Below are 14,217 nucleotides of genomic sequence, written 5' to 3' on the forward strand. Positions count from 1 at the left end.
TACACTTAAAAATACACAGTACATCTCTCTCTCTTTCTCTCTTCCTCTTCCTCTGTCTTTGCTCTAACAAGACACACAAACACACATACACACACGCACACACACACACACACACACACACACACACACACACACACACACACACACACACTCACACATGCTCACACACACAGTTACAACCACAGAGTTAAGTTCTATTACTTCCAGCAAAATACTGAGCAGGATGGTCTAACCAGACAGGTGGGAGACAGAGCTGATACACGCATACACACTGAAAACAAACACAGAGATGGGTGTGTGTGTGTGTTTGTGTGTGTGTGTGTGTGTGTGTGTGTGTGTGTGTGTGTGTGTGTGTGTGTGGGTGTGTGTGGGTGTGTGTGTGTGTGTAAGTGTGTTTACACGGACATGCAAATTTGTCTGTGTGTGACAAGCGGGAGACAGGGCTAACACAACCACTGTCAGAGCAAACCCTGAGACTTTGTGTTAGAGAGTGTGTGCATGTGTCTTTTACCCTCATGAGGACCAGATGTCTACATGTATTTATAAGGAGATGAGGAGAAGTTGTCAAAAGGAAAACCGGCAAAACATTTACGATGAAACATGCATTCGAGGCTATTGCAGGTTTAGGCTGCAGGTGTAAAATTCAGGGCACATATTTGTTGTAGGTTTACACAGAAACACATGCACACACACACAGAGGATATAAAGATGAAAATATATCATAACATCTCTCTTAATGAGACAACAGGATGATTTTTAAAAAATGACAGTGTTTTTGACCTTATATATCTGTTTTAAATCCAAGAAGAAGAAGAAAACAACAACTATTTAAAGTTTTCATTTTTCTAATGTAGTAAACACATCTAAAAACAAATATGTCAAACATGTCAAAATGAAAGTAAGATTAGAAGACGATTAAAAGAGAGATAGCACAAACTAATTGGAATTCATTAAATGAGGCAGGTATTTGAATTTAATACACATCACTGGATTGACTGTTTTTGAATTTGAGCACACACGCATACACTAACTATGCATTCAGTCTTCCTTGATTCTTAAACCTAACTTTCTCTGTTTTTATTTTGTTTTCTTTTAACCCCAGTTTCAACATGGAGCCAAGTTACGACTTCCTGCACATCTACGAGGGTGAAGACTCCAATGGGCCGTTACTAGCAAGTCTCCAAGGCAACCAGGCCCCAGAGCGAATAGAGAGCAGTGGTAACAGTCTCTTCCTAGCATTCAGATCTGACGCCTCACTGGGCATGTCTGGGTTCGCCATCGAATATAGAGGTAATTAAAACCTTAAAACATCTGCTTAACATTATGTCCTCGCAAGGTCACATTTGAGGTATGGGAATTCTTCTAAGATAATGACAAAATGTTCAAAAACAGTCTAATTTACAGACTATTGATTAGTTGTGATAGTAAAAGTATAGCAAATAGCTGTACTACTAGTTGTAATAGTTGTACTACTGTAGCAGTAATAGTAAGAGAAGTTGTAGAAATGATAGTAGTGGTGGTAGTAACAGTAGTATTAGTAGTAGTATTACTTTAGCAGTTTTTTTTGACCTGGATGGGAAACAATCTGCCCCAAATACATCATTTTAGTGAGCGTTTGCAACTGGTGTCTCTCTCTTCTTCGCATTTGCATTTGAGGGAGGATCGCAGAAATAATAGGAAGAGGCATGTTGATAGCGGTTGTTTATGTAATCCACTGGATCTGCTAAAGTCACGAAATTTCTGCTGTAGTGCAGAACGGATTAACAAGAGCCACAAGGAAGGGTGTGGTGGGGGAGAGTAACATAAATTTATATCTAACTAAAAATCTAACACAATAAACAAAAATGAAGCAGTTAGGGTTCATTAATAAATAGTGGATGGGGACTTTTTGTTTTTCTCAGGTGGCCAAAGTAAATTTTTTGCTTTTCTCCTTCACTTTTGTAGTGTGTTCTGGAGGGCATAGCCAAGTTCAGTCCAGGAGCTGGCTGCATAATGAGCGGCTGTCTTAGTATATCCGGTGCTCAATACATGCAGATTACAGTTTTCTTAGTAAATCTGGATCTGAATTTGATAACTATTTGGAATGGCACAAACAATCACTGTCATAAAATTCCATGTTTAAAGTGTTAAGATTAAAATGTTGATACGGGAGTGCAGATAATATTTTAAGCTGCCAACTCTATTAACTCCATCTTTACTGTACATCAGAAATCTTTTTTGTTGAGAGGGCACGCTGTTCCATGTCAGCCCATGAGTTGTTTACTTCCACAGATTGTGACTCATCCTGATTTTACAGATGTTGCTTAACTGAGGGTGATTTAACCGCTATAGTCAATGTGGAACTGATGATTAGTTGTTTGACTAACCAGAGAGTAGATCTGCTCTGTCAAGTCTTAGAAACTCATTTTTCTCTTGTTTCTCTCACTCCATTTATCTCTAATTAAAAAAAGATTATCTCCATCTCTGTTGTCTGTCTCCTAATGCTACCTCACACCTCTGTACTTTTGTCATTAATTCACTACCTTTCATCTGCCATCTCTCTAATTAAAATACAACCTTAATCATCTCTCTGTTTCAGTTCCATCTTGCCCTCCACCTCACTCTCTCTCTCTCTCTGTCTGTCGGTTTCCCTCCGTCAAGCCCAATATCTCATTCTTATTGGGCAATCACAGAGAAGCAAACAAGCTGGCCCAATGCCAAGTCATAAAGATCCTAGACAGTTTTTGACTGCAGTTGACTCCTCATTTTTTCCTCCTTTATTCCTGTCCTTTTCTTTTACTTGACTCCTCCTTTTACCCTTATTTGTTCCTTCCTCTACCATGGGGGGGGGGGTCAATTAGCAGCCTGTTGACAAAATTTGGCCCAAATTTACCACCAACAGTGTTTGCCTCAAGTAAAATCTGATTTTTTTTAATTTATTGCGCTTTATAAAAGATTTAAACATGTTTTTAGAAATCTGGAACTGTTAGCTATATCTAGATATTTAAATTGAATGAAAATGACATGAATTTTCCATCAATACAACCGTGTGGAGAGCAAATTGTTACAGTGCTTTTTTCTGCACCACATGGGAGGCTTTGGTTTAGTGTATGGCACTGATATGCGATCTAATAGATTTATGAATTAATTATTTTAATTAATTAAAAACAGTTCATTTTAAGCTATTAATGTGCAAAATTTTTTGGGCTTTTTCTTTGTCCAGTAATACAAACCCTCTCCATTCTCTACAGAAAAACCAAGAGAGGCCTGTTTTGACCCTGGTAACATTATGAACGCCAGTCGGACAGGTTATGACTATAAACTTGGATCTCAGGTTTCCTACAACTGTCACCATGGCTACACAACCGTGGGTGGGGAAACCATCACCTGTGTCATGGGGCATGATGGGAAACCAGTGTGGGACAGGGCTCTGCCATCATGTAAAGGTAGGAGATCTTCATCAAGAACTGCCTCCTTACAAACACATTCACCATGATGATGGAAAGATCATGGTGGTCAATACCTGCTTATGTTACACTATTAAAAAACAACTTGCTCGCATACATATAGTATACCAGAGTTTTACTGTCAAAACTGAATATCTACAGGCACGCTGGTTACCAAATGGTTAAGGTGCATTCCATTTAAATGCAGCGTCCTCAATTCCAGCCATGACCATGTCATACTCCTCTCTCTCTCCCAGCGTTTCCTGTCTACCTCTGTGCTGTCAGTTGTTCAATTATGGTAAAAATGCCACAAATATATATTTAAAAAAACTGAATATTTAGTCACACACTTGTGGTTACCACGGAACTCCATTTAAGTAGCAATACCATGTAAATTACTATGACTGATTTGCCCAAACCTTCTTTAAATGGCATGAGACTTACTGATCCAAGACCGACAATTCTGTGTGTGTCCAAGTGTGGGTGTGCGTGCGTGTGTGTGTGTGTGTGTGTGTGTGTGTGTGTGTGTGTGTGTGTGTGTGTGTGTGTGTGTGTGTGTGTGTGTGTGTGTGTGTGTGTGTGTGTGTTTGTGTGTGTGCATTGTGCGGTGGAGACAGAGTGTCTGTTCGGCATTTGAAGGCTGCACTGTCTATTTGATTGACAGATCAGAGAGCTAAGGAAGTAACACCTGCCAAACTGCCATTCAGAACGTATATGCTTTTGAATGTGGGTGTGTTTGTGTGTGTGTGTGTGTGTGTGTGTGTGTGTGTGTGTGTGTGTGTGTGTGTGTCTGTGTGTCTCTGTGTCTGTGTCTGTGTGTTTGTGTGTGTCTGTGATGTTTCAAGTGACAAAGACCTGACCTGGTGCCATGTGGGCAAAGAGTAAGCCACAGAATAATGTAGCAGGACAAAGGAGGAATTTAAAATGAGCACGAAAGACCCACACAAGCACGGATAATAAACACTTGTTTATACCTCTTAACAATTTGACAAAGGCTCCCGTGAAAGCTCTGTTAAATAATGTCTAGGAGACAGTGATGAGTGGGGTTGGGGGATTGAAGGAAGGAGAGAATAAAGATGACATAATTGCAGTCAGAGTAGCTATTTCAGAACAGCAACAATCTAGACTGGCACTCAGTAGAGCGCATACCTCTGCCACCTCCAGCCCTTTAACCAGATCCACACCAAAATTTAATAGCTTCTTCCCTGGCACATGCCCTATCCCACCACCAAGTTTGGTGCAAATCGGTTCAGTACTTTTTGCACGGTTGAAAATCATAACCTTCTTGGCAGAGGTAATGACAGACCGCAAGGGAAGAAAAAGCTCGTCAAGTCATTTGACCTCACGTTCACATTCATCTAGTTTATTTCAAGATAATATTGCCATTCATCAACTTTAGTTGTATTATAGTTACTCAACCAACCTCAAATCTGGAAAGTTCTCTGTTGCATTTTGTCCAGCTGTTGAACACAGAGATGCCATAATCTGTTGTTCAGTAACACAGAAGAAAGGTTGAATTCCTATCAAATAAAAATAACTTCACTCTGTCTTGTTTATGCATTTTGAGAGCTGCATCTGTTAGGAAATTCTCACTCGCTAGTTTAAAAGACCAGATAGTTAATTTACCTTATGTCTTGAATGTATTAGCACATTATTTCGGTGCACCATCGGTGCACTTAAAGTAATTTTGCAGTATTTCCAGTCAGCTGGCAAGTCAGCCACACAGAAAAGCAATCAGGAAGACGGTTAGTCAGCTATTTAGGCCATAATTTAACCAATCAAACAAATATGAAAGAAATGTATTTATTTGGTTGGACCACTAACCACCCACTTAGTTGTTCAGAAAATAAGTTAGTCGCTACATTTCTTGGATGGACGTAATGAAGCGTTTCCAGTGTTTGTTAAGATTAACCAACCGTCTTTGTGATAACACAAAGAACTTCACTTTCATTAGCAAATGAGTGGCTGTGATTTCCCCCTCAATAATGTATTTATGAACACAAGCCAAGTATTGATATTTTAGTCACATTTGAAGGCTATTAATGGAAGACCACATAATGGTCTTCTGTCAAATAAAAAATCATCTGAAACTCTGAATGGCATCGAACTTCATCTGGCAATTGATCCATGTCCTTTTACTTTAATTGATTTTGACATAATTTTCCCAATAAGGTGTGTTTCTTGCAGGTTGTTACTGTATTTGAAAAAATCAATATATTGCAGTTTTAAACTAGAATACACAGAAAGTGTTAGCATACTGGCCACTATGCCAGCATAAAGCTTGAAAAATATATTGAACATTGACAATTTCATATATTCTTATGTATTTAGAGACTGAGTTGTACGTGGTGTTTTGAAGCTCTTGACTGACCCAAACTGAAGCAGTATTAGCCCTGCTCTTCATTGGATTAGTTGTTTACTCTGTTTCCTCAAAGCAAGACAGTCTTGAATTTGGTTCCTGGCCTGGGCCCTTTCTTTGTCCCAGATACATGGATTGATCTGCTGCGATTGCTGTCACCTAGACTATTGGGCAATTCATAAAATCAAACAGAACAATTTTACTAAATCCAGTCCTACTCAGTAATCTTGCTCTTTTCCTCCCTCGGCTCATATTGCACATTGAATTTTCTCACCGCATAGTTAGGGAAGTTTCTCTGTCTGTCTGTCTCTCTATCTTTGGGCTGCCCCTGGGGCTTTTAGACCAAACTCATTAGACAGGGTGAGACCTCTTTAAATAATACATATCCACTTACACTCCCACTGTCTCCACTTTTCTTCCCTTACACCACCCCAACCACACGTTTGTCTTTTCTCCTCCTTCTCTTTCCTTTTCTCTGTAACTGCTTTCACTCTCCTCTCTCTCTCTTCCTATTTTTTCATCTCCCTCTCTCTTATTCCACTTTCCCCCAACCTCCTCTGTCTGTGTCTGATTTACTCTATATTTTTCCCTCACCATTTCTCTCTCTCTCTCTCTCTCTCTCTCTCTCTCTCTCTCTCTCTCTCTCTCTCTCTCTCTGTCTCTCGCTCTCAATCTCACTCTCACTCACTCTCACACACACACACACACACACACACACACACACACACACCCACGCACACATACACTTCCCATCTCAAAGTGCTCTTTTATTGGTTTCCATGGTAACTAAGAGCTGGTGCGAGAAAGAAGGAATTCTCCGTGACTGTTGATAAGGTTGTGCATGTGTCTGTGTGTGTATATATGTGTGTGTGTGTGTGTGTGTGTGTGTGTGTGTGTGTGTGTGTGTGTGTGTGTGTGTGTGTGTGTTTGTGTGTCTGTGTGTGTGTGTGTGTGTGTGTGTGTGTGTGTGTGTGTGTGTGTGTGTGTGTGTGTAAGAGAGAGACACAGAGAGGTAAAGTGAGAGAGACGTAGCTATTACAGAGTAGCTAGAGGCAGTATACACACGCACACACACACACACACACACACACACTCATGCACGCCAAATACAGTATACCACTCAAACTTATCAGTACAAACACACTTGAATGCTAAATCTTTGAAAAGACTACATATGTTTGAATATCAGTTTAGTGAACATATGTTCACAGAAGATCACAGCTGGCCATGTTCTGTATGCGTGTATTCATGTCTGTCTGTAGTTTTGTACTCCTATATTGTTGTGGAACAATGTTTAGGTTCTAATAATAAAGACCAAAACAAATGTATGTTTTTTTGTCTGTCATCTGAGATTAAATTATCAATTGACCTAACTGAAATTGTTTTCTTCACTCTGAAGTTGCCAAGACCAGAGTCAGGAGCTTCACAGAATGCTTGTGTTTATTTTTAAGGATTTTTCTTGTTTGCATTATATGTAACAGCGGGTTTGAAAAGTTCCAAAATGATTTCATTATTTCCACAGCAGTAATTCCATCGGTACAACAATGTAGACCTTACATTATCATTCTGCTGCTTTTATTATAAATACTGTTTTCATTCATTTTGCTGTTTTTCAGTTGCTGTTACACTCACCTTAAAGTTCCCTGTGGCCTTTTAGACCTCTGGTAGCGCTATGGAGCTGTTTTATTAGGATGTACATTTACACACAATACACAGTCCTACCGAAAGTGTCACACTCATCTACCGGTCAACAGGTTGTGGTAATGCGCCAAGTTCTGCTGCAATGCATCAGCAAAGGTAAGAAGAAGAATGCAAGCTAGTCAAGCTGTTGTACTCCCTTTGTACTGAGGTACACTGACAAAGACACAGGCAAAACACTATATATCCAGAATTGGTTGGAGTTAGTTGTTGTAGTTAAAATTACAGTTGTGAAATCTTAAATGTTCCGTTTTCCAATTTCTCTGACAATGGTCTGTGCATACACATATTGCAATAATTTATTTAACTATTTTGCGAATCAGTTTTGTTATAAGAGATACTAGAAATTTTGTTTTTTAAAGAACATTCAGAGTCTGTGTGGAATATACAGTACGCAGCAAAACCATTTTTTGGAGGTTTCAAGGGATTTTATTCTCATTATGTTTCTTGATGAAAATAAACGGACTGTTGTGTATATGTAGCATTGGTCAAGAGTTGGTGGGTCAGTTAAACTGTTGATATAAATTCTTCTCTCTGAAAAGTTGAAGTCACTGTAACTGCTGTGTTTATGGTTTTCAAAATGCTCCTGGATGAACTGCCACACGACTTTAAAAGTTTAGGACATTTCAAAAATCTTTTCCTGTACTCTCACTACCACCCCAAAGCTTCCACTGTGTGTGTAAGAGAGACGCAGACAGCAAGAGGTAGGACTACAAAAGTGTTGTGTACGTCTATGTTCTCGTGTGTATGTGTGGATGATCAAAGTGCATGGATGTGCGAGAGAAAGAGAGTGACTTGCATTGCATTTTTGCATTTTTGTATGTGTGTGTGAGTGATCAAAGCACATGTGTGTGAAGGCGTTTGATAAGGCTGACACCTGAGCCTAGAGCACTACCACTGGGGGATTATGGGTAGATCAAGACAAGACCTCTAGACCTCAGGGTTTCAATGCAGCAGCACAGCAAAAATCAATCCAAAAAATTTCAATCGATGTCAGTGCGCAGGATCAGGACGAAAGGAAAGGAAGAGGGTGATTACTCTGATGCGTTAGGAAACAAGAAGAAAGTACGGAGGGATAGGAGTGGGGAGGAAGAGGATGAGTGGGTGGAAGTACAACTGTCTAGCAAAGGAGTAGAAACCAAACCAAGTTTTGCTGTATTTTTCATTCTAGGCATGTAAATCGGTTTTACTGAGCAAGTCTTATCTAAGAATAAGGGCCCAGTCTTAATGTCCACATCACGCTCTCATAGACTTTGACATGTGTTACTGATAAGTCTGCAAGGGCTCAGGGCTTTCCCACTGTGAAATTGGAAAGTGCTTCAGGGCTCTCTGGTGGACTTTTTCAGCCCTTTATGCAAAAGGTTTCCAAAAGACTGAAATGCTGAAGACTTTGCTTGAGGAAATTACCCTCAAGGGGATGTCCAAAATGGCTCAACCCCCCCCCCCCAAAAAAAAAAAACATTGAAGGAGCTAATAATAAGGAGCCAATAGCTACTAACATTTAAATTATTTTAATATTTTAATGTTTAAAACATGAGCAACAGTCAGTTTTGTTAAACCACACATAAAATCACATCTTAGTGACCACAGACAGGTCTGTGACCTAGGCACTATATTAATTCACAAAGTGCTCTCCTTATTTCTCATTCAGCATTTTCAACCTTTGCACCGTCCTGCTCTGACATTTTCAACAAGCACAGAGATGATGATAATTACACTCTGTTAGGAATCACAGCTGATACCACTGGTGGACATTGATACAGGGCCACAGAGTAACACTCACTAGTGACCCAAACCCAAGGCCAGAAGAGGTGAGAAGAGAAGCAACAAGAATGCCCCATGAGTGTGTATATATGCATCCCTAAAGTTTTTATCCTGCTGGGTTTATGTAAAGCAGAATGACCTAATCTGAAGAGGGTGCAGCAGAAGTGCAATTCCAGTTATAAAAAAATGGGTGCCAGTACGTTATAGCACATTTCAGTTTTTTAATGTTAAATATAGGTACCAAATACTACTGTTGCATCATACTTACTAAGCTATCCACAATCTGTCATTGTCAATCAGAGACATCTCTTCTTTTTAAACATATTTTCATTAATTCACATGGTCAATATAAGCTTACTTAGATATGCATCTATATTTTTAGACAATGTTATTTGCACAAATACACACACACACACACACACACACACACACACACACACACACACACACACACACACACACACACATGCATGCAAAGACAGATATCAAAAGCACTATACTTTAGTATTATATAACAAAGGCTTGGAGCCACAAGGGTCCAAGTGATATTTGGGGACAACATGAATTTTCTGCTAAACTAAATAACTTTTGAGCCAACTGCAGTCAGCTGGATTTTTTTCTTCAAAAATACATAATAACAGATTAGAATAGTGATTTGCTCACCAGCAGACTCTAAATGACTGAAGCATGCAAAGTGGATGAATCTGTTTGAGCACTGTCCCCAGGAATATTGCTTCCTATATTGTTACTTTAGTACTAAAGTAGCTACAGTGTAGTCGGTAAGTAGTAGCACATTCACATTGTTTTGTTGTTTTGGCTATATCCTGCAATCTGTATTAAAGTGAAACAATGACAATGATGTTAAATTGTTGACCTTCACCTTTAAGGGTATTTAAGGGTGTCAACATCCATAGTGGATGAACAGAGGGCTGCCCTTTTCATACGGCCTTCTGATGTTAACACATCAGACTTACAAGACAGATGTCTTTTATGGCCAAACAGAGGAACCTCAATCTAACTGCTCCTACTTTTCAGGAAACGAACAGTAACTCAAGCTAGCTGTAGTACAGACCTGGCCGAGCAGCACTAGGGAAGATACCAAGTGTATGTTGATATCTGTGGCCTTTAGACTACAATGAGTCTCTTATTTATTTATTTTAACCTTTATTTATTCAGGGGAGTTTGACTGAGAGCCAAGCTTTTTTTTAAGGAATGCCATGATCACACTCATACAGTTGCACACATCCACACATGGAAGCTGCCCAGTACAACCACAGTCTGATCGGAGCCGGCCCACTGGAGCGGCTGGCGGGTCAGAGCTTTGCTCAGTGATTGTAATGAGGGAAGGGCAATTGCTGCTCTTTTACTTTCTCCACCCAGATGCAACCTTCCAGTGAAGGGGTTAAACCAAATAATACATATGATGATTACATTTAAGTTTCTCCTAACTTGTTCAGTAGATTCTGAGGGGGGCTAGAAACCCTTGTTATTACCAAGCAGTTCACCTGATGTGAATGTAAACACTGTCAAATATAAACTGAAAGTCAGCACATAAACTTCATTGTTTCATTACAAATCTTTCCATTACAAATATGCTGGAGTACAAAATTGTGCCACTGTCCAGATTCACTGCATAATGTGACCACTGACCACTAGTCTATCACGGGGCTAACACATACAGATGGACAAATGTTCACACTCACATTCATGTCAGTGGACTATTTAAAGTCATTAGGGTTTTCACTTCACCTAACCTGCACTGTTCACTGGTTGGCACCAAGGTGACAATAAGAAATGATTCCCTTACCTAACTACCTCAACAAGTCTAGGTCTTACCACAAGTTAAATCTAGCCATAATCTGTGTTTCAACCTGCAATTCTAAGACACAGTAACTGTATGTACACAAAAGCACGTTGCAAAAATAGGATTAGTGGGACTCATAAATGAACTTCTAGGGAAACAAAAAGAATGTTTTTGTTTTTTTTTAAACAACAGAAAAAAAATTGCCATCGTAACAGGTTGAGCATTTGCAGCAGTATCAGTATTGTTCAGAAAATAGTTGATCAGATATCAAAAAAATTGAAAATTATCTGATACTAATACTGACAAATATTCCCTAAAAGATCAATAAAAATACTTTGCTTAAACCAAATGTCAGCACTTACAGATTGTTACGTGTCTGAAGTGCTCACCTTCATGAAGTCAGTGGGCTGCATAAGACCAAAACCGTGTCATATTACAAGACAGTGCCACATATAAGTTGCGTATTAATGGTTTATTCACACCTTGGTAGATATTAAAAGAAAATGAATTGATATCGGATCGGTATTAGCAGACACACTGTGTTGTGCTTTCAGCATCAAGCCATCTCATTAAGGGTACAACTGTTGGCTCCTTAGAATCCCAGGTAAATGCAGCCATGTGCACATTTGTAATTGTCAAAAAAATTGCAATCATGAACGTGCATTAGTAACTCAGTAAGCATCAGTTTGAGTTCAAATTGAATGGCATAACTCAGCGTGTCCTCTTTATTTGGTGTTACAAAATGTTCAAATATTGTGTTCGTTCACTGCTTTTCTTTATTTATCAAGAGCTCATTTTTATTTTGGAAGTAATTCAGTGCAGCTCCCCTACACACCTTTAAATTATGTTTTAACTCTTTCTCTGCTGAGATTTCTATAGAATATATTGTAGGTCAATTAAATTCTCTTTCTTCCCGCTGCAACCTCCTTTAGGTACATCTGCACAAATTTGCACTTGCTCTTTAAAGGTGAATAAGTTTCCACACATGGCCCTTGCAAATTGTGCGAACATTATTACGTGCAGGAAAGCCACTCTTGTATCATCCTTCCATTTACACAATTCCACCCTGAATGCATACACATCAGAGAGGGGGCACTTTACTGATCTCACAGAAGATGCACCTTAGTAAACAGATAAAGTGCCTTTCCAGACTGGTGAGTCTGTTTGATAATAATATGCATGTCTCTAGGCACAGAATGTGTCTGAAGTGAAGTGCAAAAGCCTCTCTGAATCTTGCTGTCTCTCTTTGAAAAATACACACAGTTCAAAACATGTAAGAACTATCTACAATATGGCTTATAGATTTGCTAAATATGTGCATTTTAAGAACTATTATGTTAAAACAAATCTTTGTGTCTCTGTCTTTCTATAGCCCCATGTGGAGGACAGTATGCTGGATCTGAAGGGGTTGTTTTGTCTCCAAACTATCCCCTAAACTACACTAGAAGACAGACTTGCTCCTATTACATCACTGTGTCTCCACAGTTTGGTAAGTACATAAATAGTCTCATCATACGTGCTTATAATAGCTAGTGTAATTGAAACACCAACACAAAAGCTAAGTATTACATTTCTTTATTTCTCTGAAAATGTTTCTGTCTTCTGGTCCGTTCATCTTCTTCAGTGGTGTTTGGTCAGTTTGCCATTTTCCAGACAGCGATGAATGACTCTGTGGAACTGTTTGATGGAGCCAATGAGAATGCTCGATTGCTTAGCTCCCTTGCTGGGTCACATTCAGGTGAGTCTCTGAATATGAGTGATTCAGCTGAAGCAATGCTATTGGGTCATGATGCCATAAAAGAAACGGTTCTTTGTTGTTTTTTTCACCTATGACATAACGTGCCGTTATATTTTTAAAAAGTTGCCATTCAGTTCTAATGTTTTAGAGGTTATCTACTGTTTTCCTTTTTTCCGTGCTCCTGAGCTCATCTTTGAAAGAGGAAAATAATGAAATCCCCCATAAGCAAGCAGCTCTTGGGGGCGGTACAACACGGCAGCGGTGGTCGTCATCACAATTTATTTGACAGTGATGTACCTATTTTGTTCAAATCCATTTATGCGTTATCTTTACATGGAGAGATCAGCAGTGGGGGACATACAATGTACAGTAGCACTGATACTACTCAACACAATCCTCCCTGGGTTTCCTTATCTTCCAACCCAGCTTGGCAACATTTTGAGTCACTACACAGTAACACATTGAGCATGGATGGAGACTGAAAGATGAGACAAATTAATGTAGATGACATAGTATGAAGAATAAAATATGAAGAAATATTGACTAACATAGTTGCTGGCTAAATGTGCTCTCATTGCCTCAGAGTTTCATGTTCCTCTGTTGTGTGTCATGGCCAGGGGGCATGCTGCAGGGTAATCCCACTGGAATTGACATTTAGTTTACTTCTGTAGAAATCAGGGCTTTATAAATATTTTGTGTTATGTTTATTCTGTTGTGTGCTTGTAGAATTATGAGGTAGAAAAATTACGCTGTTAATAAAGGACAAGACTGCAACCGCCAGTAAAGTTATCTTTCCAATACCGGAATACAGTACAGTTTGATGATAAAAAAATCAATCAAAGTAGAGAAAACACAAAAATATCTAGACAGATGTAGTTCCCTCCAGCATTTATTTGCATTTTACACCAAGATTGACATTTTTTCAGTTCCTTAAATGTGTGGATGAGTGGGCTTATTTCAGCATTATATTAACTAAGAAGATGTGTTTTTGTTTGGCTAAATGTAGCTGCACATTACACAATATTTTTTCTTTCCAACTACTATCTGTCTAAGGCCCTGTTTATATAATGTAAAACTGGTGGCTTATTCTTTAAAGTTCATTTTTGTTTGAAAACCCTCCTTTTGGCTAAAACTGGCATCAAAGAATGAAACACACCAGGCTTTACAAATTAAATGTTACCTGCATCATTACCCTATCTCACATGCATGTTTGCACACACATATGCACACGCACACACAGGCAAAAAGATTTGTAGCACATTGTTCCAGCTACCACAAGGCAAATATTAACGAGAAACCCTGCTAAGTGCTTAGTTATGACACTAAACAAGTATAGTACAGGCTGTGTATGTTTGTGTGTATACATTTGTTCATATGGAACTTATGTTTGCTTTTTTCTGTTTCTCAGTTGTCTGGGATGAGAAAAAAA

The 14,217-nt window shown here is 39.0% G+C and overlaps 1 protein-coding gene across 1 annotated transcript in view; it reads left to right on the top strand.

Annotated features, from left to right (window-relative positions):
* Positions 1 to 14,217, top strand: part of LOC120789161 (CUB and sushi domain-containing protein 1-like) — a 298,034-nt gene that overhangs the window by 210,403 nt on the left and 73,414 nt on the right. The window contains exons 30-33 of the mRNA XM_040125711.1: positions 1,103 to 1,290; positions 3,231 to 3,425; positions 12,423 to 12,539; positions 12,675 to 12,788. Coding sequence (XP_039981645.1) covers positions 1,103 to 1,290; positions 3,231 to 3,425; positions 12,423 to 12,539; positions 12,675 to 12,788 — 614 coding nt within the window. The remainder of the gene's footprint in view (positions 1 to 1,102; positions 1,291 to 3,230; positions 3,426 to 12,422; positions 12,540 to 12,674; positions 12,789 to 14,217) is intronic.

Source organism: Xiphias gladius, chromosome 1 (genome assembly GCF_016859285.1).
Source record: "Xiphias gladius isolate SHS-SW01 ecotype Sanya breed wild chromosome 1, ASM1685928v1, whole genome shotgun sequence".
NCBI classification, from domain to species: domain Eukaryota; kingdom Metazoa; phylum Chordata; class Actinopteri; order Istiophoriformes; family Xiphiidae; genus Xiphias; species Xiphias gladius.